This window comes from Siphateles boraxobius, unplaced genomic scaffold (assembly GCF_051911475.1).
Source record: "Siphateles boraxobius isolate OS27281-9 unplaced genomic scaffold, OSU_SipBor_1 46, whole genome shotgun sequence".
NCBI lineage: Eukaryota > Metazoa > Chordata > Actinopteri > Cypriniformes > Leuciscidae > Siphateles > Siphateles boraxobius.
Window position 1 is genome coordinate 11943206 of NW_027509097.1, and position 27250 is coordinate 11970455.

The 27250-nt window shown below is 37.0% G+C and overlaps 1 protein-coding gene across 6 annotated transcripts; it reads right to left on the reverse strand.

Moving 5' to 3' along the window:
- Nucleotides 1-390: 390 nt before the first annotated feature.
- Nucleotides 391-27140, reverse strand: epas1a (endothelial PAS domain protein 1a). 6 transcript variants are annotated; one of them, XM_077200834.1, is made up of 16 exons: nt 26761-27140; nt 19175-19365; nt 15604-15755; nt 15397-15481; nt 12654-12772; nt 12359-12561; nt 10630-10736; nt 8045-8192; nt 7750-7967; nt 6660-6874; nt 6255-6365; nt 4206-4618; nt 3309-3435; nt 3100-3211; nt 2896-2976; nt 391-2040 (listed from the first exon to the last, which is right to left on the reverse strand). In XM_077200834.1, the coding sequence occupies exons 1-16, from the start codon at nt 26784-26786 to the stop codon at nt 1889-1891; spliced, it is 2460 nt and encodes an 819-aa protein (XP_077056949.1). In that variant the 5' UTR covers nt 26787-27140; the 3' UTR covers nt 391-1888. The 6 variants fall into 6 exon arrangements, with proteins under 6 accessions (XP_077056949.1, XP_077056951.1, XP_077056948.1 ...); XM_077200836.1 differs by having other exon boundaries at nt 2896-2967; nt 26761-27103; XM_077200833.1 differs by having other exon boundaries at nt 3100-3214; nt 26761-27091.
- Between the last annotated feature and the right edge of the window lie 110 nt (nt 27141-27250).

Here is a 27250-nt window from a genome sequence, read left to right on the forward strand (position 1 = left end):
TTAGTAATCATCATAAATTAGGTATCATTTGAAAGCTTAAACACTCTAAATTCATCCTTTAAAAAACTGTACTTTAAAAGCTTTAGCGGACTCAATTTTTGTGATACCAATTTTAAATTTGGAACAAAACTTGGTTAGATATATGGATTTCATTTTCACGTAATTTTCGAGTTCCATTTTTTTTATAGATATACATTTTGTATGAAAAAAAATCTTTAGTTAAATTTGTTTTACAGTAAAATTTGCAGCTGCTTCCATTTCAGTGTCTTCTTTAAAGAGACCAACCTTAGGTCTGTTTTGCAAAGCATTCATGAATTACAACCATTTAATTTCAGATCTGTGCTCATAAAAGAAGGGTGACAGGTGAGGATGGAAATAAGCTGAGAATGATTTGCAAGTAGCACCATTTACGTTTTAATTTGCTTTAGACATAATGCAGTCTTTCATATCTTTTAATGCTACAAAGAAAGACTGGAATACAAATGCTTGTTACTTTAAATGACTATCCTGAGAACAAACAATCACAGACTCCCTCTAAAACTATAAGATAAAATTAGCTTTATATATTTTGTTAAGAAACACACAGAAACCCCAATGTATCACAAGAAGGCGATACACAATACAAAATCGAATAACCGTATATATTAGATATGTACTGTAAGTAAGAAAGCTACAGATTCACCTCTGTCTACTGCTAGGTAGACAAGACCAAGTACCAAGGCACTTCTGAACACCAAATACAAACATTTTTTCACGTGTTACAGAGATCCAGAGCATAGAACTCTAACCTCATCGAATGTAGACACAATATATGTTTGTATAAGAAAATAATATTTTGAATTTACAATTCAGTTATTAAAGAAAAAAGATATTATAGAGAAGGGTTAGTGTTTGGTGGGCCTGGGAAGATGGCCAAGACATACCACTATACTTTTTCATTTTGGTCTTCCATTTGCATCTTTTAAAATAAAGTGCTTTAAATGACAAAAACTATAGACCTTATGTAGCTCCGCCCCTTTCCAGCGCTGCGCTCGTTGTCTTTTGTCTTCCGGTCTGTATTTTCACAGCGATCTTGCCTATTTATAAATGAACGGCTCATTTTAAAATCTTCCCGGTAAACTGACATTTGTTAAGACATCTGCTTTAAACATTACAATCCTCATGAGAACTTTCGTTAACTTTACATCAAGTAAAGCCACTTCAAAAGCTAATTACTCCTGGACAGCAATCCCATAGAGATATACAGACCACAAAAACGGAAGTTCAAAGACAATATTCCAAAGATGGCGGCGCCCTTGTTTCTCTGGCGCTGAAAGCTATCTTTCTCTAATAGCTGAGGCATAAGATTCCACTAATAATGTTCTAAACAGACACATTTCTGACAGACACGGTTTTAAGCCACATTTGTTGCTGGTATAAATTCGAAGCAAATATTTAAGGCGATAGGTTTTGCAAAACATTTAACTCTCTTTGACTTATATAAACACGGTATTTGTATACCAAGCTGAATGAATAAGTTACAAATTAAACTACCATTTATACTATATATAAAATTATATTTTGTATATGCTCTAGTTAGTTGTTATTCATATACATAGCAAAGTCTGCAACAGTGAATCTGGTAAATCTGACCATAAATGTTAAGAACACTTAGCATCTGAAGGCACAAGACAATAGAGTCTGAGATAGTAGCACAGAACGTGGTACGTCCGAACAAGTAACAATCAGATTTTTCAAATATATATTTAAAATATCACACAGATGTTAAAGGAAAATGTACAAATAGGTCTAAATAAAGGCTGATAATACATGCATACAAGACAACAGCATATACAGACAAAGATGGGATGAAAAAGCATTGGGTGAATGGATCGCTGAAGAAGCGGGTCTACTTGATCTGGTCCAAGGCTCTCAGAAGGTCACTGCCCTGAAGCAAATGCAAGTTTCCCTGTAGAGGCACGTTTACCTCGCAGTCATATCGTGTCAGCTGTGGCAGACAGTACGAGTCAAAGGATGGGCCCAACAATTGACTTATCATGCCTGTCAAAAATAAAAGAGACCTGTAACTCAAATGTCACATAGATAAAGACACAATTGGTCCAATTCGGGTCTGAACTTCACACAAATCTATTGTATGACTTCCGAAATTTGGAATACATACACAATTCAACAAGGACCTATTAAACCGGTCAAAAGTGACAGTAATGATACAAAAAATGTATAAAGTCGCTTTGGATAAAAGCGTCTGCTAAATGATTAAATGTAAACGTAAAATGTATTTCAAATAAATGCTGTTTTTTTATTTTTATTTTATACATCAAAATAAACTTTGTTTCCACATATAATTTAATCAGCCCAACTGTTTTCAACATTGATAATAAGAAGCAATGTTAGTTGAGCAGCAAATCAGCATATCAGAATGATTTCTGAGGGATCATGTGACATTGAAAACTAGAGTAATAGCTGCTTAAAATTCAGCTTTGCCATCACAGGAATAAATTACATTTTAAAATATAATAAAATGGAACAAAGTTATTTTGAATTGTAATAATATATCACAATATTACAGTTTTTACTGTATTTTTCATCAAATAAATGCCGCCTTGGTGAGCAGAACAGACTTCTTCCAAAAACATTTAAAAAATTTACCAACCCCAAACTATTGAAAGGTTTGGCGTGAACATTCTCCTTAACATCTCGTTTGGTGTTTTACAGAAGGAAAGAATCGTACGGGTTCGGAATGATATGAGGGTGCGTAAATAATAAAATGATATAACTATTATTTTATTTAAATGTTCCCTTCGATGCTGCCAAGATATGAATCACGTTGGAAATATTTGTCACTATTGAAGTGTTGGTAATATTTTGTTTTGTACTGTAGAGCTGGTGACTGACCTGAGTGTTTGTGTGAAGGCATCATGTGGTATTGTCTGTTACTGGCAGAGCAGAATGACTCTGTGAAATCCTCTGAGGTCCCTAACAACAGAGTGTGTAAATTTGGGTATAGAAAAATTAGAGAGAGAGAGCGAGAGAGAGAGAGAGAGAGAGAGAGAGAGAGAGAGAGAGAGAGAGAGAGAGAGAGAGAGAGAGATGATGTACCTGTGAGAACACTCGTGCTGAGAGACTTTCTGACAGAGAAGGCACAGCTGTCAACGTTCATCGTCTTCATCCTTTTTCGCATTCCATCTGTGGACTTGTGAGGCGGGACCACCTGCTAAACAAGCATGTTAAGTTGATATTCTGTCTTTGGTATCAATATATAAACTTCACTTATTTACATTAGTCTACATTGATATCTGAGAGCTTACCTTTGGAATATCGGAGAAAGTGCATGACAAACCGAACTCTGACGGCCGCTTCCGTTTGAAGTTGTTGTGGAGAGCGATCTGTCCCATACTCATGCCTTTCTGTGCAGGGGCAAAGCTCTCAAAGAACCTAAAAATAGCAAGAAAAAATAAATCCATCAATGAACATTATGACCCTTTTAATCACAGTAATACATTACATTTTAAAATATATTCACATAGAAAACAGTTATTTAAATTGTAATATTATTTCACAACAGCTGTTTTTACGTTTTTTCTTTTTATCAAATAAATGCAGCCTTGGTGAGCAAAAGAGACTTTCAAAAACGTTTGAACATTATTGTATGTACAGGGCAGGAATGCATTGAAATTTCTTAAAATGTTCTGATTAGGTGTTTGTTCTAAAGCAGGGGTTTTCAAACTAGGGCCCAGAACTCCACGTTTTCTAACCGCAGGTTAGAAAAAATAATTAATCTTCATCAAAACAGTATTCTCTGTAAACAATGTCTTTGGAACAATGTTTTTATTGTGGAAATTGCTATACAAAGTAATTTTATTTGAACTCAAAAGTCTCTTTTGTAGTATATCTAACAATGCAATTTAAAACAAGGTACATTTTCCAGATCATATTTTAAAATCTTTTGATTTTGCTATGAAAATATAAAAGCATTATTTTTGAAAATATTGCACACAAAAATTTTCTCACAGTATAAATGTGTCTTTATGCATAAAAATATATAGCTGCCTTTATATTTGGTTGCACTTTCATCAAAATTTTTTAAAACCCCATTCAGCTGTCTGCTTAACTTGCACTGAAGCCTAATCTAGTTAATCATTGATGCCTAGTTCATGTATTGCAAAATAAAATGCTAGTGTAAGGGAATGAAGAACAATTTTCACCCTTGCTGTGGCAGTACAGCAGTGAAATTGCATGTTTGTCCTGGACCTGCTGTGTTTCCGTCATTCATGCATCCAATATCTGTGCGTTGATATTGTGAGGGTGGGTCAGGGGGCCACTGAAGACTCTGTCTACCCTCCTCAGAAGAGAGTGGGACGTTTGGTGCGGTTTGGAAAGGCTGCACATGAGCCGTGTCTGGACACGTGTGAGGACTGCTCTTGTTGTCAGGAGGGAATGGACTCAGGGGCTGGAAGAGGTCAACTACACTGCTGAAGCTGTGCTGGAGGGCTTTGCTCAGGCCTGGACTTGTGTCAGGCACCGGCTCCTCCAGACAAACGGGGTGCAGCTGGAAGTCCTCATCGTCCATTGGGATATATGGAGCAAGAGTTTCCAGGTCCAGATCGCTCAGGTCCAACTGCACACAGTTAGATATCATGTCAACCATATATACATTTAAAAACACTTGATGAGAAAAAAAAATACTTGCAATGCAACGAATTGGTTCAAATCAGTGATAAGTATGCCAGGAATTGGGGTGAAAGATATATATATATATATATATATATATATATATATATATATATATATATATATATATATATATAATCATATTGTAATATTGTCAAATATTATTACAATTTAAAATAACTGTTTTCTATTTTAATATATTTTAAAATGTAATTTATTCTGGTAATGGCAAATGCATTTTTTAGCAGCCATATTACTCTAGTCTTCTGTGTCACATGGTCCTTCAGAAATCATTCTAATATGCTCAAGAAATATTTCTTATTATTATCAATGTTGAAAACAGTTGTGCTGCTTAATATTTTTGTGGAATCAGTGACAGTTCTTTTTCAGGATTCTTTGATGAATAGAAAAATCATTTTTTTACATCGTAAAATTCTTTACTGTCACTTTTGACCCATTTAATGTGTCCCATAATAAGTATATGCGATTAATCAGCCATCTCCACAAAGTAAATGTAATATTGCTGTACGTCTTGCATCTGCACAGGCATTGAAGTGAATGAACAGGTGAACTTGAACTTACAAGCTAGTCATACCCTTTTCCACCAAAGCATTTTGAGAGCCGGTTCGGAGACGGTGCCTGCATGCGAACCAGTTCTTTGTGTTTCGACAGCCAAAGAACCGGTTCTCGGCCAGGAAAACTGGTTCCAAAGCGGCACCAACTCTTCTTTGCTGGACTAGAACCGTTCTTTTACTACGTCATGCTTACGTCGGGGGCTGGAGGCGGGTTTAGATGTGTTTTAAACATCTTTTCTGACCATAATATAGGATCGCAAAGCCAGGAGAAACATTTGCAGAAACACGATGTAGTCCGCCATTGTAATTGTTATGCTTGAAGTTGGCGCAAGCGTTTCTAGTTTTCTTTATTGAAAACATTATGTAAGCGAAGAAGAAAACAGTCACAATATAGAACAAATAAATGGAAAGAAAAAAAGACACAAGACAGGGGTACATAACTAATCAGAAAAGATTATATATCAAAGGAAAAGGTTAAAAGACTTACATTTTTCAATTGTTTTTAAAGCCTTTTTGGTTCACGAGTTAGAGATAATCCCAAAGTAATGTTGTAGGTTTGCAAGCGTTTCTAGCTAAGATGTATGGCGATGTACACAGTGACGTAACGACATCGTTCGCTGGGCGCTCTAGTCAGTGGAAAAACAAACAGGTTCTGAGAAGGTTCGCAAGTTGAAGCAACTCCGAAACAACTTTGAACCAGCACCAGTTCCGAACCCGTTGTTTTTTGGTGGAAAAGGGGTAAATGTACAACTCACATTGTTAAAAAATGGTCTGTTAGAGTTTTTGGTTCACTAAAGTTATATTTCATTGTAATCAAATAGAGTAAAATTGTCTAAATTAATGAATATAACAAAATATTGACTACATTTAAAGGATATTTTCATCTAAAGACAAAGACTATGACTGAAACTTTGTAAAAAAATCAAATAAAAAGATCAAATAAAATAAAAAAGAACCCTGGGAATCTGGATGTTATCTGAACTATTATGGATGAAATGCCTCACTCACCTGGGAGTCTGTGGGATTTGTTGCTACAGATTCAAGAGCAAATAGCTTCTCTGTCAATTCCACCTTCAGATCACACTCTCCACTGCCACAGTAATCTACTGGACTGCTAGGCTGCAGACAAACACATTAACCCATTAAACACCCACATGTAAAACAAATCATAATTACATTACTATTTAAAGAGGTCATGTTAGGAGGAAACCAATTTTCCTTGATCTTTTGAGATTTCAATGTACTATGAAAACATACTGTTTATAAATGTTCAATTGTTTGAATATAGAAATCTTAAAGGTACAGCAACATAAATGACCATGAAAACTAAATGACTGTTTTTGACATGTAAAGCAATATACCACTAATTAAAAAGGGTGATATGTTGGTGTCACAGATGGGGATGGGACGTACTGTAGAACTACTGCTGCAGCCACTCAAGCAGGGTGTGGTACAGGGCGTGTAATTGTCCGCAGGAGGCGCCTGGGATATGGTGAAGGTGGAGGGAATGCTGGACAGGTTCCTATCAGGACTGCCATTAGGTGGCGTGTCCACAACCCATGACGGTCCCACCACAGGAGGGTTGGTGGACTTGGAGTAGTAAGTAGGTTCTTCAAACTCTGGACTTTCTGCAAATGCATTGGACACGAGACAGTAACAAGTCAAACAATGCCTCTGACGTCGCAGTTCAACGTGGGATAAAAATAACTAAAATGAGATGCAGTATCATAGAATTACTACATATGGAGCAATGGAAGATCAACTAACAGTGGATACAATGTGCAAACACAATGTGCAAAAGATTAGTGCTGACTATGACCTGGCTCATTTTCAGAGTGCGAGTTACATGAGAATAAATGGTAACATAATTAATTAGGATGTTAAAAACAACCTCAGCCATCACCAAAAACAATTAAAACTGTTGAAAGTGTCACTAGGTGGTGATTTCCATTACGTGCAGTGGTTTTACTTGTAAAGACATGCGTTGTGATGAAAAGTGATATTAGTATACCCATTATAGCCCCGTGGTGAGGGTAATAAACACACAAACACTGCCAGCTGTCATTGGTAAACCTTCAAAAACACATGTGATGTTGAAATATCATTTACTTTTATTATAAAAAACAAACAAACAAAAACTGTATTTTTAATAATACATAATTGTTTATGCTAAAGCCAACGCTAAGCCATAATATGCTCATGTGCTGTGGAGCAGAAAGATTCAGCTTTTCTTTTTTTTTGTCACATATTGCGTACCCTGCAGCAAAGCCAAGCTACAGTGCTACTGAGCTACAGTACAACAACGTCAACGTACAACAACTTATGACCTGGGCAGTGTATGTGTGTGGCTGTGATTGTGAGGTAGAGTAAGGAGAGCCGAGGGAAGGAGTAAGAGTTCATGCATGCAGGATGGGAGCAGTTTTGTAATCGGGGGTTGAGGATGTGAAGAGGGTGAAGGTATTGTAGGGGGAATGGTTAAAGTAGTGCCGGGTGGCGCTCTGACCAAAGTCCAGGGCGATGATGGCGTCTCCTGGCATGGGCGCTAACTGAGCTAACTCCTCAGGCTCCTCCTTGAGCTTAGTGAAAAGAATGTCCTGAGCTTCTGAAACGGAGGAAGCTCCACCCTGGCCGAAAAGTTCTCCCATGCTACACATGTGGTAAGGCTTGAAAAGAGCCTCCGTCTGATCCAGGGAGAAAATGAGGGACTGCTCCTCAACAGAACTGAAATACAACAACAGCGTGAGAACAGTACCATAAGTATCAGTATCATCATTTAGTATCATCGTTTAATACAGTACCTCAGGACGTAATTGATGCAGATGATGCACTGTGGTTGGGAGTTGCGGTTGTTGTAGATGACCGTTGCATGTGTCTCCACCCAAACGTAGCCCCCGTGCTTCGCTAGCATTCTGTACTGGCCACTCACCACTTGGCCCTTATTACAAACTGAAGAAGAAAACAGAAAAAGAGGGAATGGCCTAAACTGTTAAATGTAACTAATAAATGGATACACTATATATTTATGCCAAATATATATATATATGCCAACTTTTTTATTAAATAGTTTTATATAGTATATGTGTGTGTGTGTTGTGTTTAAACATGTAGTAATAATAATAAATGGATACACTATTATATTTATGCCAAATATATTTCTTCATCAGTTGATAATCAAGTTAAAAATTACATTGGACAGGTATCTAATAATAAGTTATTATTTAATTTTTAAATGTAACAAACATTTTAAATAATTGTACACAATTCAGTTAATTACACTTTTTTATTAAATAGTTTAATATAGGATATGCGTGTGTGTGTTGTGTTTAAACATCTTAAACATGTAGTTAATTAAATAGAAAATAAAGTGTAAATAAAATGCACACTCATAATCCTCCATAAAATGAAGATATTAAAGATCAATACCCAGATTAAGCACTGCAATTAAACAGCATGATTGCATTAATTTCAATGGCCATATTCAGATCTGGAGTAATAGATGGATTATTAAAAATATTTTCAATTTTTTCATAATACAACTCTATATCTGTGTTTTCACAGTGTTTTGTAACATAAATGGCAAATTAATTATTTGATAATGCATACATTAAGTTTCCTTGTTAGACATTATTTGGGATAGGCTCCGCATCATATAAACAATACTTCTTGCAGTATTTATTAATCTTAGTTAATGTTAATCTCAGCAGACCTATATGTTAACATTAGCTAATGCACTGTGAACTAACATGAACATTTTAATTAACTAACATTAACAAAGGTTAATAAATGCTGCAAGAATATATTGCTCACTGTTAGTTCATATTAGGTTAATGTTAACGGAGGAGATCTTATAGTAAAGTGTTACTGAATAGTTTTAAAATGTAACACCATGTAAATGGCTTACACCTAATACTGCCTTTGAATAAGGTCCATTACTGCAGATCATGTAATTGTAGTCATTTTTCAAATCAAAAGATCTAACTATTAGGTAATACTCCAGGTACTTATCACTGGAAGAGGCCAGTGAAGAATACCAGAGCGCTGATCTGGATTAAAGACATCAGAGGAACCAGAACAGAGGTGCTGCACACTTCAAAGGCGTGTTAGCCGCTAATGCACTAGCTAATCAGGTGGGCCATCCTAAAGGAGCAAATCTGAGAGCTTTTTGGTTGTTATAGATGATGTCAAATGACATATAATGGGATTCAGGCCATCTACTCAGCCTCAGTGTGGCAACAACAATCAAATCAGTGTCCTCTAAATATACAAAAAGAAAATCACATTCAAAACAAGATTTGACTGGAGCATTTGTAAACAGTGGGTTCATTATGTGGTTCAGGATGCAACTGAAAGCTATTGTACGTCAGGGAACTAATCTCATTGTGCCTGTACAATAAAAAGTTTAAGCACTGCTTATACCTGAGATAATACATAAAAAATATAAATAATGTAAATAAATCGATAAGTAATCAAAACATAGCTATGGTTTTACATAACTATGAAAGCCCATTTCCATCACATAAGAAAACAAATTATGCTTTGGTAAATCATAGTTTTGAGATTAAAAATGCATAATTATAAGACAAGAAGTCGGAATTGAAATAAAAAGTCAAAATTATAGGATAAAGCCATAAATATGACATACTAAGTTATGACTTTTAAAGTTTTTATGTTATGAATTCAACTTTTTATCTCGTAATTATAGGTCATTTGACATTTTATCTCAAAATTATGATTTACCAAAGCATGTTTTTTCTTCTTGTGAACAAAAATGGGCTTCCATATATAACACTGCACTACAAAATGTAGTTTTTTTTCAAATAGTCTTTGAGATTAGAGCTTTAAGATCTTTGGAGGCCAATTTTAAATGTAACATGGCCTAAAACATTAAACGTAGTCTACGGCATCTGCTAAGCAAATAAATAATGCAATGCAACAACCATTCAGTTTATAAATATCCCTCAACAATTCCTGGAGCCCGGCGGGGCATCTGTTTCCCTCAGTCATCAAGCCCATGGGAACCCCACAGGTCTTCAAGGTTTTGAACTCATGTAGTTTAGCCATGGACAGAGATGAGAGGCATGATTCTGTTCCAGACCGTGAGTCATTTCAGGACGAAGTTAAGATTGCTTAAAAGATAGGTAAATTAGCCAAAACGGTATTCACACAATAAGCTACTGCGTTATTTCTGGTGTGTTTGATCCAGTGCAGGAAATGGAGGTACAGAGAACGGATCAAACACTTTGTTTGCTTTATGGCTTTGTTCAGACTGGCATCTCCAATTCAAATCTGTTTAGCTGTTTCATGTCTAAACAGAAAAGGACCACACAAAATCCGACTTTTTGTGTTTCCTGGCTGTTTTTGTTTGATGTAGACAGGTACTCACGATTTTGGTGGCTCTTCGTCATGCTTTCAGAATCCAAAGCATGGCAAAACTCATACATCGAACGGCCAAGAAGTTCCTCTGGTCGGTATCCAATCAATGTGCTGATTCTGAAACACAACAGAGAAGTCAAGAATAAAACTAATTGAACAGTCAAAACAAAGTGAGATTGACTTAAAGCACTGAAGCCATCATTAACCAAGATTCATGACTGTTGATTACATCTGAAAGCAATAAAACTTGTGCTGCTGGGAGCCAATGTAAACTCTCTGCTTAGCTTAGTGAGAACAAATGATTACAAGCAGAACCCTTGTTTATTGGAGCTATAAATCTCTTGTGCAAAAGAGTCGTACTTGTTCTGTCTGATCATTATCTTTGATGTCTGTTTGCTGGGATAAAAGACAGAACAGAACAGCACATACGTATCAACACACTGCCACCAAAAGACAAAGGCCACATCCTCTTTTGTGTTTGAAGCACTTTAGCAAATGCTAGATTGAAAGCAGATGTAGGCTTGTCACAATCACATTTGTTGCAATGCTCAATATCTTCACCACATCATTTTTTGTGATGTTGAATACTCCATACAAAATTGTTATTTTTCTTCTATTTGAACCTCCAGTTTTTCCCTGGAGTAGCCTCCTCTCGTTTCCCGTTCCAGTATGGGCTTTTAATGAACTCTGTGCGGTCAATAATAAGCTCCATTAAATGGAAGCATGCAAATATCTGACCTCAGCTGATAACCTTCTTCACAACACACCCACTGCAGTGTACAGATGGGTGACCAGGCACCGGCCCCATATTGCCAGGGGACAAATGAAATCCACTGGTTTTTTATGCAAGATTTGTAAGAGAAGTCAATTGTGCCCCTTAGGAGCTTTCAAGAAATGTAGCAAGAAAACAAGAAAAGCTCATAATCACTCTCCCTTACCACACACTGATAACAATGCAGGTAGTAGCACAACAGGATTAGGATAAGAGTCCCAAATAGTGACCTTTGAAACACACACATTAGCTCACTAATGCTGTTTACCTGTACTCACATAAGCGCAAAACGAAAAACAGCACTGTTTACCAAAGATACAGTGATCTTAAATGAAATCTAAATGAGAGCTTTGATAGCATGTGTGGCGATCCATATGGTACTGTACTCCTAAATGTTCACAAAATTACACTGCCTTTCAAAGGTTTGTGGTCAGTAAGATTATATTTTTGAAAGAAGACTTTTATGCTCACCAAGGCTGCATTTATTTGATTGAAAATTCAAATGCATTCTTGCTGAATAAAAAGTATTAACAAAAAGTAAATAAATAAAATAAAACTGACCCCAAACTTTTGAATGGTAGCATAAGTTTAAGCAGATACACACACACAATCTTTCAAACAATAAATACAGTATGACTCATCCTGAACTACATTGATATTTGTCCAATCAAATGCTCTCTAGAATGAGTGTGTCCCACCCTCTAAAACTGTAAACGAATGTAAAAAATGTCTGTGGCTAATAAATGAATGCCTATAAAATAAATAAAATAAATAAAATATCACTGTCCTTTTGATATATTCTACACAAAAGTCCTGTCTCAATAGGAAATACATCAGACACTGTGTATTGTGTTCAGAGCTTCATATATGTTTTGGGCCCACAGATGATGCGCACACACATATACACAGACACACATACACACATACACATGTGCATTCACACTCTAATTAGTGAGCAGTCCCTTGCCTCTCATCGCAGTAGATAAACTTCATGTCCATACTGTGCCTGCTCATGAACGTCTTGCTGTCAAGAGGAGTGTCGACATTAGAGGGGTGTGGGATCGGCGCACACAGCAAAGTGACGCATGTGAGGGGTGGCTCTGAATACCCACACGGGACTTGAGGGGGACGGCTGCTGCACACTTGCAGATGCCCCGTGCAATGCAGCACCTGAAAGACAGAGCGGCGACACAATGTTTTACCTGATAGCACATGCATGTGTACGTTTCATGAAGCTTTATGATATGCTTATGCATTCTCACCTTCCAGCTGGCTGATTTAAGGTTCACAGTGCGACCTCTGTTGGTGACCGTACACTTCATCCTCATAAAGAAATCTCTGCCCGTGCTCATGTCTTTACCTCTTTTGCCATACACAGGTCCTGCCAATTAAACACCTCTTAAAATATATACTTAAAAATCTTTTTTGTATTTATAATTGACCATTGTGCTGGCCGTAAAGCTTTTTTCTAGCACATTCAGAGGACTTTGCTCTGTCAGTGGGTCGTGGATGCCAGGTGCAAAGTTCAACCGAAGCTGAATCAGTTACCCTTAACCACAGTATATTGAGCTCTAAGGCTATTTTATCTCCAAGTGGCCAATGAAATGGCAAGAAAATTACATCATTTGCTCAAGAGCTCTAAAAAGGTCAGGTGACAAGCTTGTGAAAGATTAGAGGAAGACACAGTGAGAGACAGATAAAACGAGAGGACGAGGAACATTTGCTGTGGGAAAGGCCCACTTACTGTCATTATTAGTGTGTGTCTGTGTGTAAGCACACAACAGAGATGGTGATTTATAGAAACTTGGGCCAGAGTTCACACCAAGTTTGGTGCCAATAATTTAGATGAAAGTATGAAATCCACAAGCTATGTTTAGCACTGACAGTTTTTTTATATTTGCTATTAAACTGTAAGTAATTGAATTACAGTTTTTCTCAGTCGCTTTGGTGCATTTCTCACATCACTATTTACATTTGCACAACAGTTAGTTCAACCTCCACAACATAGTCATTTGTGCACATCATAGTAGCAGTTTCTCATTCCTTCCAACAAATTGCAAAGGCTTTTGGACATGCGTCAATTGCTTTCATACAACTCTCTGCTGTTTTATAACATTATCACGTCATGCCAAGTCATGTCAGGCAAAATTAACTATACTTGTGAATGCTGAATAGTCATTCCATATAAAACTAATAGTCCTCATTTCATTGATTGAGTCATCACATACAAACATTTTGAACTAGTTGTCAAAATCTGGCAAGCAAATTTTTATAAAAAAATTCTCCCTGAAAATGTCTCCTAAATTGAAAAATTTCTCTCAGGTGAACCTATGTGGCCAGACAGGGAGGAACGTCTGAATGTGCATGAATGAGTACTATGTATGTTGTATGTTCAGTTCCAATATGTAATGCAATATTGTTTACAGTTGTGCACAGCTCTACCCAAAGGGAGTTTATGTTTGTTGTAAATAAGGGTGTATTTTTTATTTAGCACAATGCTGTGAACAAATTAGAATTGCAAAGAGCATGTGCAGTAAAAATGTAAAACATACATATTTAGTGTCTTGTACTCAGTTACCTTACTAAATACAGTAATGTGTAACTTTACTGTAGTTTTCAAATGGCTGTGCAAATAGTATATAGTGCTGTCTTGAGCATTTCAGGTAGTGTCACCAAGATCAGACTTTTTTGCATTGGAAAACATTTACAGAGTAAACTGTTATAATGAAAACATGACACTTTGTCACGTTTTCATTAAAACCGTTTACTCTGTAAATGTTTTCCAATGCAAAAGGGTTTTGCATTGTTTTGCAAGTTTTGCATTAAGTGGGCCTTTCCCACAGCAAATGTTCCTCCTCCTCTTGTTTTATCTGTCTCTCACTGTCTCCTCTAATCTTTCACAAGCCTGTCATTTGACTATCTTGTTCATAAACAATGGTGTCAGGACTTTTCATCTGGATGACACTGACATTTTCATTGACATGAATACTTGCTTTTGAGGAATGAGCTATCCATTTTGAGCAAGTGAAACGCTTTTGCAGGTTATCAACTAGGTTTTGCTGTTTGTTTTGAGAACTGCATTAACTGTTGTGCAAATGTGAATAGTGATGTGAGAAATGCACCAAAGTCACTGAGATAAACAGTAAACAAAATGAACGAATGAAAATAATAAAACTTAGTTAAACAATTCCCCTTGTTTATGACAATGGATTAGTCCAGCTCGGATGACAGTATATATTTTACAGTCGTACTGTAAAATCTAATTATTATTATTTTATTTGACAATGAAATATATTATTACAATAGTGAATTAGTTCTTTTTTTATTTAATAATATTATTTATTAATAATAATGAATTCATAATATATATATTTTATTCAATAATAATAATAATATTGTATTATTAATAAAATAATAATAATTATTATTATTATTGAATTATATTCAAATTGATATATAATTTGAATAATATTTTTGTCCAAATTGTGCCGTCATACAAACTTACAAATACACACACACACATATATTTATAAAGATGGATGGATGGATGGATGGATGGATGGATGGATGGATGGATGGATGGATGGATGGATGGATGGATGGATGGATGGATGGATGGATGGATGGATGGATGGATGGATGGATGGATGGATAGATAGATAGATAGATAGATAGATAGATAGATAGATAGATAGACAGACAGACAGATAGAAGCTTTTACAGAAACAAAAACTGTACAAACGAACGTTCTGAACACTGGTTGGAAAAAATATAGCCCTCAAGTCTTTACAGAAGAGACTACAGGCTAGACTGTACAACAACAAAAAAACAAAACAAAAGTGGATTTGTATTCACACGAACCACCACAGGAATGTACAAATGTAACATCCTGACTGCGATAAGTGCAATCAGAAAAGGACATCTCCATGGCAAATTACACCGTGAGATAAAGAGGACTCAGCCATTTTGGTTTTAAAGGTAACAGTGTATCCAAACAGTGCTCACCTGATTTGACACTGAGATTCTCTCGGATTTCTTCATGATCGCAGGGGTGAGTAAAGTCAAAGATGCTGTGGCCAGTCAGTTCCACCTGATAACATTTTGTGAGGTAAGTAATATGAAATGCCACTATAAATGAAATAACAGAAGGCTTTTACAGGTTTCCTCTTTATAATTATTCTGAAAGAATAAAGGAAATGTGGTGAGACTCACCTGCGTAAGGCCCATACATTTACTGACATTTTCTGAAAGGAATATCATATCCCCATCTGATGTTACCACAGCAACAAAGCCTTCCAGAGACTTCAGATATAGACTGTCCATCTGGCTGTCATCCTGGTACCGGGTTTGTTGCACTCTGCGGCCTGGGACAAAAGACAAGACTACTTAGTTTATGTGTCTGTACAGTGTAAAATTGGGTCTTTTTTGTAATTTCCACTGGCAAATTATCAAAAGAAACTCAAGAGACCATCTCAAATCCAATGTTAAGGCACAATCACACACTATAACACAAACATAGACTCATATCCTGTAGCATTTTGCTTCACAAAAAAGTAAACATCCCAAATTCAATGAAAGAGACTTATTTAAGAAATGAATTTCACACAGTAACATGGAATAAAAACGAGCTATTCAGCTGATCAGCAAAGAGAGGATGTTTGAGGTACACAATGCCATGAGAATGCATCAACAACTTGAGAAAATAACTCAAGCGAGGCTCCATGCTGTGAGTTTCATGTCTGCTTCCCTGCAGATAAGACCTCCTCCCATGCTCATTCAGATCAGTCACTGAGGTCCTGAGCACTGAGACTTTGACCCTGCTCAGACATCAGCACTGTGTGTCCGCATTGTGCGTTAGGGTATCAGCAGGTGGTCCATGTCTGCGCTCCCACCTCAAGCCCGACTGCATTCGTTCTGCTGCTATAAATACTTCACTGTTATGTCTTACTTCTCTGGCTCTCAGCCAAACCCAAGAACTCAGAATTTTCAGCCTCTGTCCATCTCTATAAGTATCATTTAGGCCTCTGCTTGTAAACAAGGGACTCTGACATATTGCTCTTTCATGTCTCAGGAAGTGATAGTACAGTATGTTTCATTTAGGTTTGTTTAAGTTTGAAAAAAAAAATCAGCAAAGACACATTCAATTGATCAAAAGTGAGGTAAATAGATTCATAAACGGTTTTCAACATTGATCATAATAATAAGGAATGTTTTTTGAGCAGCAAATCAGCATATTGGAATGATTTGTGAAGGATCATGTGACACTGAAGACTGGAGTAATGATGCTGAAAATTAAGCTATTAAGCTATTTCATAATATTTCACAATAATACTCTTTTACTTATAATAAATAAATGCAGCATTGATGAAAATAAGAAACATCTTAAAAAAATGTTTACTAACCTCCAACTTTTGAGTGATAGTGTAAGTAATACGATTATTTACAGTAGGAGCATGGGGCAATGCATTTAATCTGGCTAGCTCATCAATTGGTCTCGGAAGAATTTGATTATAAATGTTTGAGCTCATATTAAAATTTGAGAACAATGTGACATTTTTTTGTCTTTAGCTTAAAAATGAGAAAATCTGATTAGCAGGAGACTTGACAAAAGTCTCCATCATTGCGATCTAGGAGACACAATTGAGATGTTTAATACTGTCATTTTTGAATTCTCTTCCCTATAAGAGACAATCCTCTTCTATTTCTGTCCTAATACTGTTGTGTTGTATTGTCCTTTACAGAACTTTCTATTGAGAACTGAGTCGTATGAAAATGAGACACAAAAGAGAAGCTGGGAATTTGATTACGAGTCTCCATTTGCTCCCAATTTCATCTTACTGCTGTCTAGGAGTTGTTAAAGAGTTGAGATTTTTCATTTTGACAGGAGATTATCCTCTTTGGCTTTTCTGTCATGGGCCATTTGCTAATGAAGGTTCAAAGATTCACACCTTCACCTTGCTAGTAATTCAGGATATAATATGATGCCCCAATGACTCCTTTGAGGTAAGTTCTTTATGGCAGAAAGATTACGACTGAGATATGGTTTAGATGGGAATCATAACAGCCCTGTCCCAAACGGAACCCTAAGCCCTAACAATCTTCCTCTAAGTCCACACTTTATGACGTAATGTCACTTTGACTGTCGGATATAAGTCTGCAGGGGAGCTTGCATGCTCGTGCAAAAGTGTGCATCAAGCACCCTTCTAAAACCCACAATGACAAATGGGACACAAATGGGACACGGCCTACGGTCTTGAGGACTTACGGGACACACGCACGCAGCAGCCATTGTAAGTCCACAAGACTGCAAGTGCATATGAAGTGTGCCATTTAGGACAGGGCCAACCTCTTTAACACCTATAAGTGATATTATGATTTTATGACAATACATTTGTGAGTCCCACACACCTCAACAATAAACATATCAATTTATACAGCTTCTAGTTTTATAATCTAGTGACCTACAGTATCAAAAGTCAAAGACTAAAACAGAACATCCAGACGGACATACTGTCCAGCATGTCAAATATCACAGGCAGACCCGCAAGGCGCCAACACAGAGATTATTGTGGCTAAGAAAACAGTGTGCGATGAATTAACTGTACAGCGTTCACACAAAACAATACCACTAGCAGCCCCTAATTACTCCACACCTCGCTATTCTCCAGACACACACACACACACACACACATCAATCTTCCCCCACCCACTTCCACATCACACACCAGATTCCATCTCTTCCCTTTTCATTGTTTAATCTCCTCTCTGCCAGAGACATGCACACATACTGTACACATGTATGTGCGTCTGGACTGGAGTCTGGAAACAATGTGCAGGGCTCTTTGTCTTTCTTCCTGCATTTCTTATTGTATGTATTAAGGAGTACAGGACATATCATAGACCTACCCACCCCAACTTCACTGACACATAAACATGTTTACTTGGCTGTCTAAATGAGGACACACCTAAGACCTCTACTGTGTTAATGAAAAGCTAATAACTACAAACCAACCTGAACCCATTTTTTAGTATAAAACAACATTATTTTATTTCTAAATATCTTTCCAAATAAAGACATCCCCAAACGCAGGTTTGGACAGACATGAACTACAGCTCAAAAGTTTGAGGGTTACTTTTGTTCAGCATGGATGCATTAAATTGATTAAAAGTGACAGACATTTATAATATTAACAAAGATAACATGTTGTGCTTTTGAGAAAAATGTATCATTGTTTTCACAAAAATACTACACAGCACAACTGTTTTCAACATTGATAATGTTTCTTAAGCACCGAATCAGAGTGATTTCTGAAGGATCATGTGACACTGAAAACTGGAGTAATGAGGCTGAGAATTCAGCTTTGCCATTACAGAGATAAACTATTTAAAAAAAACATAAATTATTGTAATATTTCACTATTTTACTGTATTTCTGATCAAATGCAGGCTTAATGAGCAGAAGAAACCTTCAAAAACATAAAAAAATCTTACAGACCCAAACTTTTGAACAGCAGCTACTGTAAATTTGGAAATAATGTATACAACCATTTTTTCTGACAACATGTAAAGCAGCTACCAAGGTGACAACATACAGAACTTCCTATTAAACATCCTCACCAGCACGTTTGTTAATGTTTTTCAAAATCACGACGTCGACCATCAAAAATATAAGCCAAAATTTGGCAAATTGTACACGCGAAATAACGAAAGCAACAACAATACGCAAATCCAATGAAAGTCCAACAGATAGAACATGCACAAAAATATTTGTGTAGCTGTGTACCTGAGTTGAAGAGTTTGTGTGTGCGTAGAAAGCTGATAGCTAGTCTCATGATGGAGGCTTTGTCCAGGTGAGAGCTGATGCTGTGGGGTAACGGCAGCTGATGGGCCAGCTCATAGAACACCTCTGTCTCTTTACTGCGCCTGCTGCGTGCAGCGTCACGAGACTTTTCCTTGCGTCTCTCTGAAGGATGCCTGGAAAACAGAGGAGGCTGATGAAAACAACATAGCCTACAGGCTGCGCTTCAGCTTAGATACTGTGTGCAGTCTATGTTTTTAAATTGGTGATTAGAGAGATATAGACACATACATTAATTGTACATTACAATATTTATTGTTCTTAATACATTTTTATGTGGAGAGTAAAACAATGAACTTCAACTTTGATTGAAGATTGTCTTTTTGTTGGCACAGTCACGATAGAGAAACTTTGTGGAACAAAAAAAAAATTAATTGTGTATTAACAAAAAAAAAAGTACTGCTCATGCAGAGGTAAACCAAGCAGCTTTTTATTGGTCAACATGGCAAATTCGTGTGCCAAAGTTCACCAAATTTGAACCTGATGCAAAATCCGTGAGGTAAAAAGGTTTCCATCCTTATGTGAAATACCAGATTGCACGGATTAACATTGAAATGATTGGATTTCACCCGTGAAATTTCGCTGTTCAAAGGTAAATGTTCATAAAAATGAAAAATTACTTTTAGACCAAACAAAAATTGGTTAAAGTGCTTCTTAATCTCAACCTAGGTTGACAAACTGTCAGATTTTGGGACGAGTTTGGGTCCATTTCAATAAAAATGGACCATTTTTCTAAATATTTTGTTTTATTTTGAGCATACTTTTTGTGAAACTACAGACGTCCTCTTTGAGTCAAAGCAAAAGCATTGCAAAAACCACGCCTGTGAGAATCTGTGCATCAGGGTTTATTTTACTCACTTGCAGAGGAAAAAACTGAGTCTCACAGGTTCAAGAATAGTTTGTTCTTCAAATTTGACACAATAGATTAAATACAGTACCAGTCAAAATGGGGCCGGGTCAGGTCAGGTCATGTCAGGTTCAAGGCAGATGTCTATCTTGAGCTTGTTAGTGCATGTTATACAGTATAATAAATTTGGGGTCGGTACGATTTTTTAAATAGTTTTGAAAGAAGTCTCTTCTGCTCACCTAGGCGGCATTTACTTGATCACAAATACAGTAAAAAAAACAGTAATATTGTGAATTATTCTTACAATTTAAAGTAACAGTTTTCTACTTTAATATTTTAAAATGAAATTAATTCTTGTGATACAAAGCTTAATTTTCAGCATCATTACTCCAGGTTTCAGTGTCACATGATCTTTCAGAAATCATTCTAATATGCTGATTTGATGCTAAACTATTTTTTTTTATTATTATTATCAATTCTGAAAACAGTGGAGCTGCTTAATATTTTGTGGAAACCATGATAAAAACAATCATGATTCTTTGATGAACAGAAAGTTTAAAACAACAGCATTTATTTGAGATAGAAATCTTAAGTAGATTGTAAACTTTGTAGATATTTTGTAAACTTTTGAATGGGAGTGTATGAGTTGACAAAAAGTAATGCGGCATATACTTCTTTAAATTAGTCCATATAGCATTCTATCTATAACCGTACAGCTTAAAGGGATAGTTCACCCAAAAACGAAATTGTAAAAATGAGAGTGAAAGGAAAACAAATAAAAATGCGCAAAGTTTTATCTTGCCAGGTGAAAGATTTTAGCGGTTTGTGGCTTGCCAGTGTGTGAAAGAGAGTGTGGCATCGAGAAGTGAACTCTCAATGGCCTCTGAGTGCGGTGTGCCACAGTGCACTGTGCCCTCAAAACAAAAACCAAGGCACAGTTTGTTGGCGAAACACCACAAGTGCTCTCTAATGCGTCCGTATAATAACACACTAACACAGATACTGTACCAACACACGACACATGGCCTGCACTAAACTCCAGCACTAAGTTTCAGTGTCTGTGGGAGGCCGATGCTGAGACCAGGATCTAGCGTTGTAATTCCAGTAGCTGCCTCCCAGTGTGGTTCCCTTATTCCCCGGCTCTGGGAGTGTTTGTAAAATGTGCACAGCACAGTGCGGGGGTGCAGGAATGCGATAATCAGCCCTCTATTATAGAGCAGCATATTTGGCAACCACAACATGCCCCCTTTCTGTTTTCCCACTACCCCCATTTTCAGAAAAAAATTGTCATTGTAATAGTAACTATGGATACTTCTCACAGAAAATGGCTGATTGTTTTTACTGAGAGGTCAAACCGATGGGAATTAAACATGAATTTTCTGTCTGCTTTTTGTCAGGGCTAAATGAGGAATGGCAACTTCCATTTCAACCCAAACAGTTACTGCCTTCTGTCTCCAACCATATATGAAACCTCTTCAGGTTTTGATCAGACGCAATGGTTAAATAAATGGGGAAAGATAATGCACAATATTGTACATGTACAATTTTCAAATGCTTTAATTTAAAAATGCTAATCACTACAAAATTTGCACAATGCATCAGTTTGGTTGCACATTGCTCATTGTTCCCTCATTCCGATCATGAACCCCAATGTCCCGAACTGCTCTGAAACAAGAAGGTTGAAGATCCAAATGCAGTATTTATTGAACAGGGTAATCCAAATAACAGGCAAGGGTCATACACAGTAGGGATGGGCGATATGGACTTAAAAATATATCACGATATTTTCTGGCATTTATTATGATAACGATATCAATGACGATATAAATATAATACCATATTCACCACTGTTTTTGGCTACAAGTGATAGCTGCATGCAAAGTAAAATGTACCCTTCATCAAATAGGCTCCTATAAAATACCAAGTGCCGTACATAAAATAATTTAAAAAAAACAGTAAAAATCCAAACACCATCCCTTGCAGAAATGGAAAAGTTGCATATATACGTTTCTTCTGTAAAAGTGCAGATAATGTTTAAATAGTGCAACTATACAAAAAACATCACACAGTTCAAATCATTTACAAGTTTGAAATGTAAAAAAAATAACAACGAATAGTTATAGCTACTAATACTACTACGAATTCTGATACTAATAACAATAAACCGCACTAAGGATTGATGAGCTGCTGGTTTCATGAATATTATCACGTTTGCGCATTAGTTTCTGCTTGCTCATAAAAGCTGAATAATTCCAAATGAACTCCATTATTTTTACAGGAAAATACAACAAATAATATCATTTACATGTAGACGTCATGCACACTTCAATTCTGCGTGGTATGTAAGACTCTCTCTCTATTTGAGTGTGTGAGAAACACTGAGCGCTCTTCTGAGCAAAGTGACAGCAAGTCGTGCGCCTCACACTAGTGTTAACTGCCCGTCAAATACACTGTGTATTCATTGAAAGGAACTGATAAAGTGGGCTTTACGGATCACTTGACAGAGAGCGAAACTCTCAAGCGCTCAGTCAGTGTTCGGCGAGATGGGCGGGTGAAAATCTATCTGTGTGTACTAGTTCCAGATTGTAGAGGTAGTAATGGTGTGTTCACACCGAACGCAAATAGAGCATCAAATACGCGTCTATCGTGTCTAGTTAGACACTTGAACATTCGCTCGAGTTCAAATTTGTCAACTTTCGCGGAAGACGTTCGCGGCAAACGCTTCGCTCAATTCGCGTCATTCGCGACGCCTGGGGCGATTGATGCTTCTATTCGCGTCTTTGCATTGACTTTGTATGTAATCTACACGCGCAAATAATTAAATTCGCGTTCGGTGTGAACACACCATTACTTTTTTAGCGATAAACTTCACCTCAGCTTCACGTCCGCCTTCCGCCATGGGCGTGAGCTGCGAATGGGTCTCGTCTTCAACTAGGCTTTATCGTTATTATCGCGGGAAGACTAATTCTTATTGTGAGGAAAAATTTTACCGGTATATCGCAAACGATAATATATCCCCCATCCCTAATACACAGACAAACAATCCAAACAATAACAGACCAGGGCTGATGCAAAGAGAGAAATGCAAGGGAAAAGGCAGAGAATCAGGAGAAACAGGATACAAACACTCTCTGAAATGCAGTGAGACCCATACAAGACTTTGCAGAGACTAACAGAATGAACCAGGGTTTTATAGTGTGAGCTAAACAGGATAATGAGACACAGGTGAATGTGATAATGGATGATGGTCTGGGCAAAGGATTATGGGGAATGGAGTATGTGGATGTGTGGTGATTGTCCGGGTTGGAGTGCCCTCCGATGGTTATCCACGGCACTCTCACTGGTGATCGTTACACCACCAGACAACATTATAAAATAAAATTGAAACCACCATTTTTTCCAAAGAAACCCAGGTGGATCTCGTGAGTTTGAAAGTGGTTACCCCAATCACGTCACTTGATTCACATTTCATAACTGATTTTATAATGATATAGTAATCAATATCACAAAAGCAAGAGCAAGTTGCCAATTACCATGCCTATTTTTGTTATGTACATCAAAGAAAATTTTTATATACAAATGAAGTAAAAACTGAATAAACTTCTGCACATCTGCAAGAAGACACCATAATGAAGTTTAGTTCTAAAGAAATCGGTATTTTAAACTAATCGGTTGAGTAAATGATTCAATGACTCGCTCATAAAGACAGTGGTCATAAGCTATTTGTTTTATTCCTGAATAAATCAGTGGTTCGAATGAATCGGTTGAGTGATTGATTAACTCATTGACAAAGACTGTCACTTGTCGCCACCTTTACTGGCATATAGATGTAACCTACCAGTTGAGAGTTAACCTACCAGTCATATTGCTCATAACATGTTAGATTTGATTTACTGTATAATAACAAAAACATATATGATCATTCCAGTGGTTGTGTTTTAAACCATATAGAAAAATGTCTCTCACAGCCAGCTCAAATCAGTAGCCATCACCTAATGTGTGAACTCCGAGTCCTAACTTATTGTTTCAGTCAAACAATCTAGATCTACACTGCCCAAACACCCCTTGGATGTGAGCTGAGCGTATAGGTATATCTTTCTGCTGAGATGTAGTTATTACAAATCCTTTGGCCTCATTCAGACTAAATTCAATCTCTCAAATGAAGGGGAGTTGTGTCCTCTGCCCTCTACTAGGCTACTGAGTTCTGTTCCCACACAGTCCAGCTGCTGACCTCAACCCCCAGTTACGCTGCAAGCACTTTCGACATTAGCTGTCTACAAAACTTCAGAATTAGAGATGCGCTTCAGGTCAAGGTATAGCCTGAAGACAGATGCCTGCTGGCCGTTTTCACTTCTTTGTCCCGTCTTTTACATTCTTTTCACCTTTCGCGGAATTACTAGAACAAAATAACAAGACCAACTGGCGACTGCTATGTAGCCCCTCCCGTCTGTTCTCAACATGCAGTGTCCTTTACTTTAAAAGCGTCAATCAGCCTCTCAACATGTAGCTGACACGAGAATAGTCTGTTTTTCAGCAAAGGATCTTAAGAGCTGTCACGATTCCTAATGACCTAGTAAACACAATGGCATGATAGCTGTAACTATCACCTATTGCCTCGGGCACCATCACGCACAACCAAGGCAAAACCTGTCAAAGGGAGCAGATCATGTGATTAGCAGGCTGATGCGAACCCATTCCTCCCTTTATCTCTCTCTGCATATCCCCTCTCAACCAGATTAGGCCCGAGTTCACAGAAAGCCAAAAGCCAGACTGTACAGAGCAGCCATTCACCACAGATAATCCAATTTTCCCAAACCTCAAAGAGATGGCCAACCTTTAGTTTCCCAACTAATAAACCAATGAAAGAATCAGTGTTGAACACAATATGATAACTGAACCCATGGGTGTCAGAATAATCCTATTGCGTATATATTATATTGCAAATTGCTTCTGTGCAGCCAAGCTTTGTTGAATGTCATTAAAACAGCACAGTTAAATGATTACATTACCCCACTGGCACCAACTACAAAACACATCACAGTAAATCACAGTGCTAATGAAAACTCGTAGAGCAAGTTAAAGAAACCAGATAAGAGATAAGAATCGGATAAAGTCATGGAAGTAACCAGAGCAGGGACACATCAGGGCCTGTTTGCGCTGTCCATGAATTAAAAAGAGAGGGGAGCCCTGATCTGATAAACTCAGTTTCAATTGGAACATTACCTTCCTATTAACAAGCCAACAAACACACAGAGGAACATATAACCATCTTTAATATGCCTTAGCATCAGAGAGCCAGTGCTGGTTTTAATTTAGAATATCATCCATGCAGATCACCAAGTCACAATTTACACCGAGCAACAAATGCATATTTTTGACAACTGATAGATATTCTTATATGGGTTTGTATCTTGGAGGATAAAGACATTTGAGTGACCGGAGGATGGGACAGTGAAAGAGAGGGCTCAGTATCTGAGTAGAATATTGAAATGGGATTTAATTAGGTCATGTGAATTTGATCCCATATGTGTCTGTAAAACAGCAATAAATAAATGTATTATTTATTGCTAATTATGTATTATTAAATGATGTATTAGTAGGCCCATGTATTAGTGTAATAGTTAAGATCAAACTGACAAAGATAATCAGAAGTAGTTGGTGAATTACAGAGTAAGACAAAACACTTTTTGATAATGTTTGCACTACTTCATATTGACCTTTTCTTGTAAATTTAGAATGATTGTCCAAACGGATTGTACTGTAAACTGTTTTCAATATATTGCAAAAGAACAAACACAATAATGAATAAATGAATGAATGAATAAATGTAAATGACAATTAAGTTAATCAATGAATCATGTTACTCAGGTTAGAGCAAATATCACAATAGCTACAATTAATTAAAAAAATATCGTGCATTTTTGTTTAATTGCTGCCTTATTTTTTTAAGTTCAGTGCAGTCTTTTGACCACTTTGAATTGATTTACTAAATAAGAAAATTGTGCTCTAGAAATTCATGAAACTAGTAGAAATTCAGAAAAGATGATGGATGAAAACAAAGAAACGTATGCTCAATTATAAAATATTTTTCAGGGTATGATATTTGAATTCAACAAGTAGTTATTTATTATTAGTTATTTTTATTCTCAGTCTGACAGTCTCTGAGGGTCAATTTGTTTAATAAACTGTTTTGTTTAATCATGATTGCAACATAATTATTTGTATCTAATCTTTTTAACCCGCATATTGAGACAGCGAGCGTGTCATTCGTTGTTATTTCATAGTAGCAATGCAACTCTGGTGATGACATTATAATAACTTTTCAAGCCAAATACGAGTCCATTGACAAGAGCGAGCCAAAAATAGGTTCCGCGCGGACCTCTCCAATATCAAAGTCTTGAGAAACTAGAATTGAGGGGGAGATTATGTTAAAATATATATATATATATAAAGGTGGGGAAATATCAGTTCAAATACAACACCAGTAAGATTAGGAATGCTTTAATTCGATATTCGGCTCAGATTTATTAAAACAGCAGTTTGTTTCGCTCTGGTGCCAGTATCATTGGAAATCTCAGCTGAGAATCTCAAATTAAGGTAAACAACAAAAGTAAATTCATAACTGATAGATCAAACAGTAATAAAACTATTTCTTGCGACTTACCTTTTTTTATCTCTCTCGGCTGTCATGATGCGATGCTGAAGACAACCTTGTCCTGCGTATAGCCTAATGAATTCACGTAACTTTTCCGAAAGAAGAAAAACGCGTATTATTCTCACAAATGCCTTTATTTTGTTATGTCCATTCTCATGACATTTCCAGTAAAGACCGGAGCAGTTAGTGCAGTCTCAGAACACTGCCGAGGATCGCACTAGCTCTCCAGTGACACTGACTGACCGGACGCTGGTAAAGAGCTCGTGAGCGCCACTCCTGTGTTGCGCGTGCTATCAGCACTATTCCGCGAACTGATTGGTGCACTTCTCATCTCGCGGCTGCCTTCCAGCGCGCGATCCCGAGACTCTGGCTTCCCAGTCACATGTCATGCGCGCTCCTTGAGTTCTGTGCGCATTTGGCTGTGAAAAACTTCAGTTTCAGATTCGCGTATTAAACAAACAACGGCAATCCCATGTGAAGTGTTCAAGATGGATCCAAA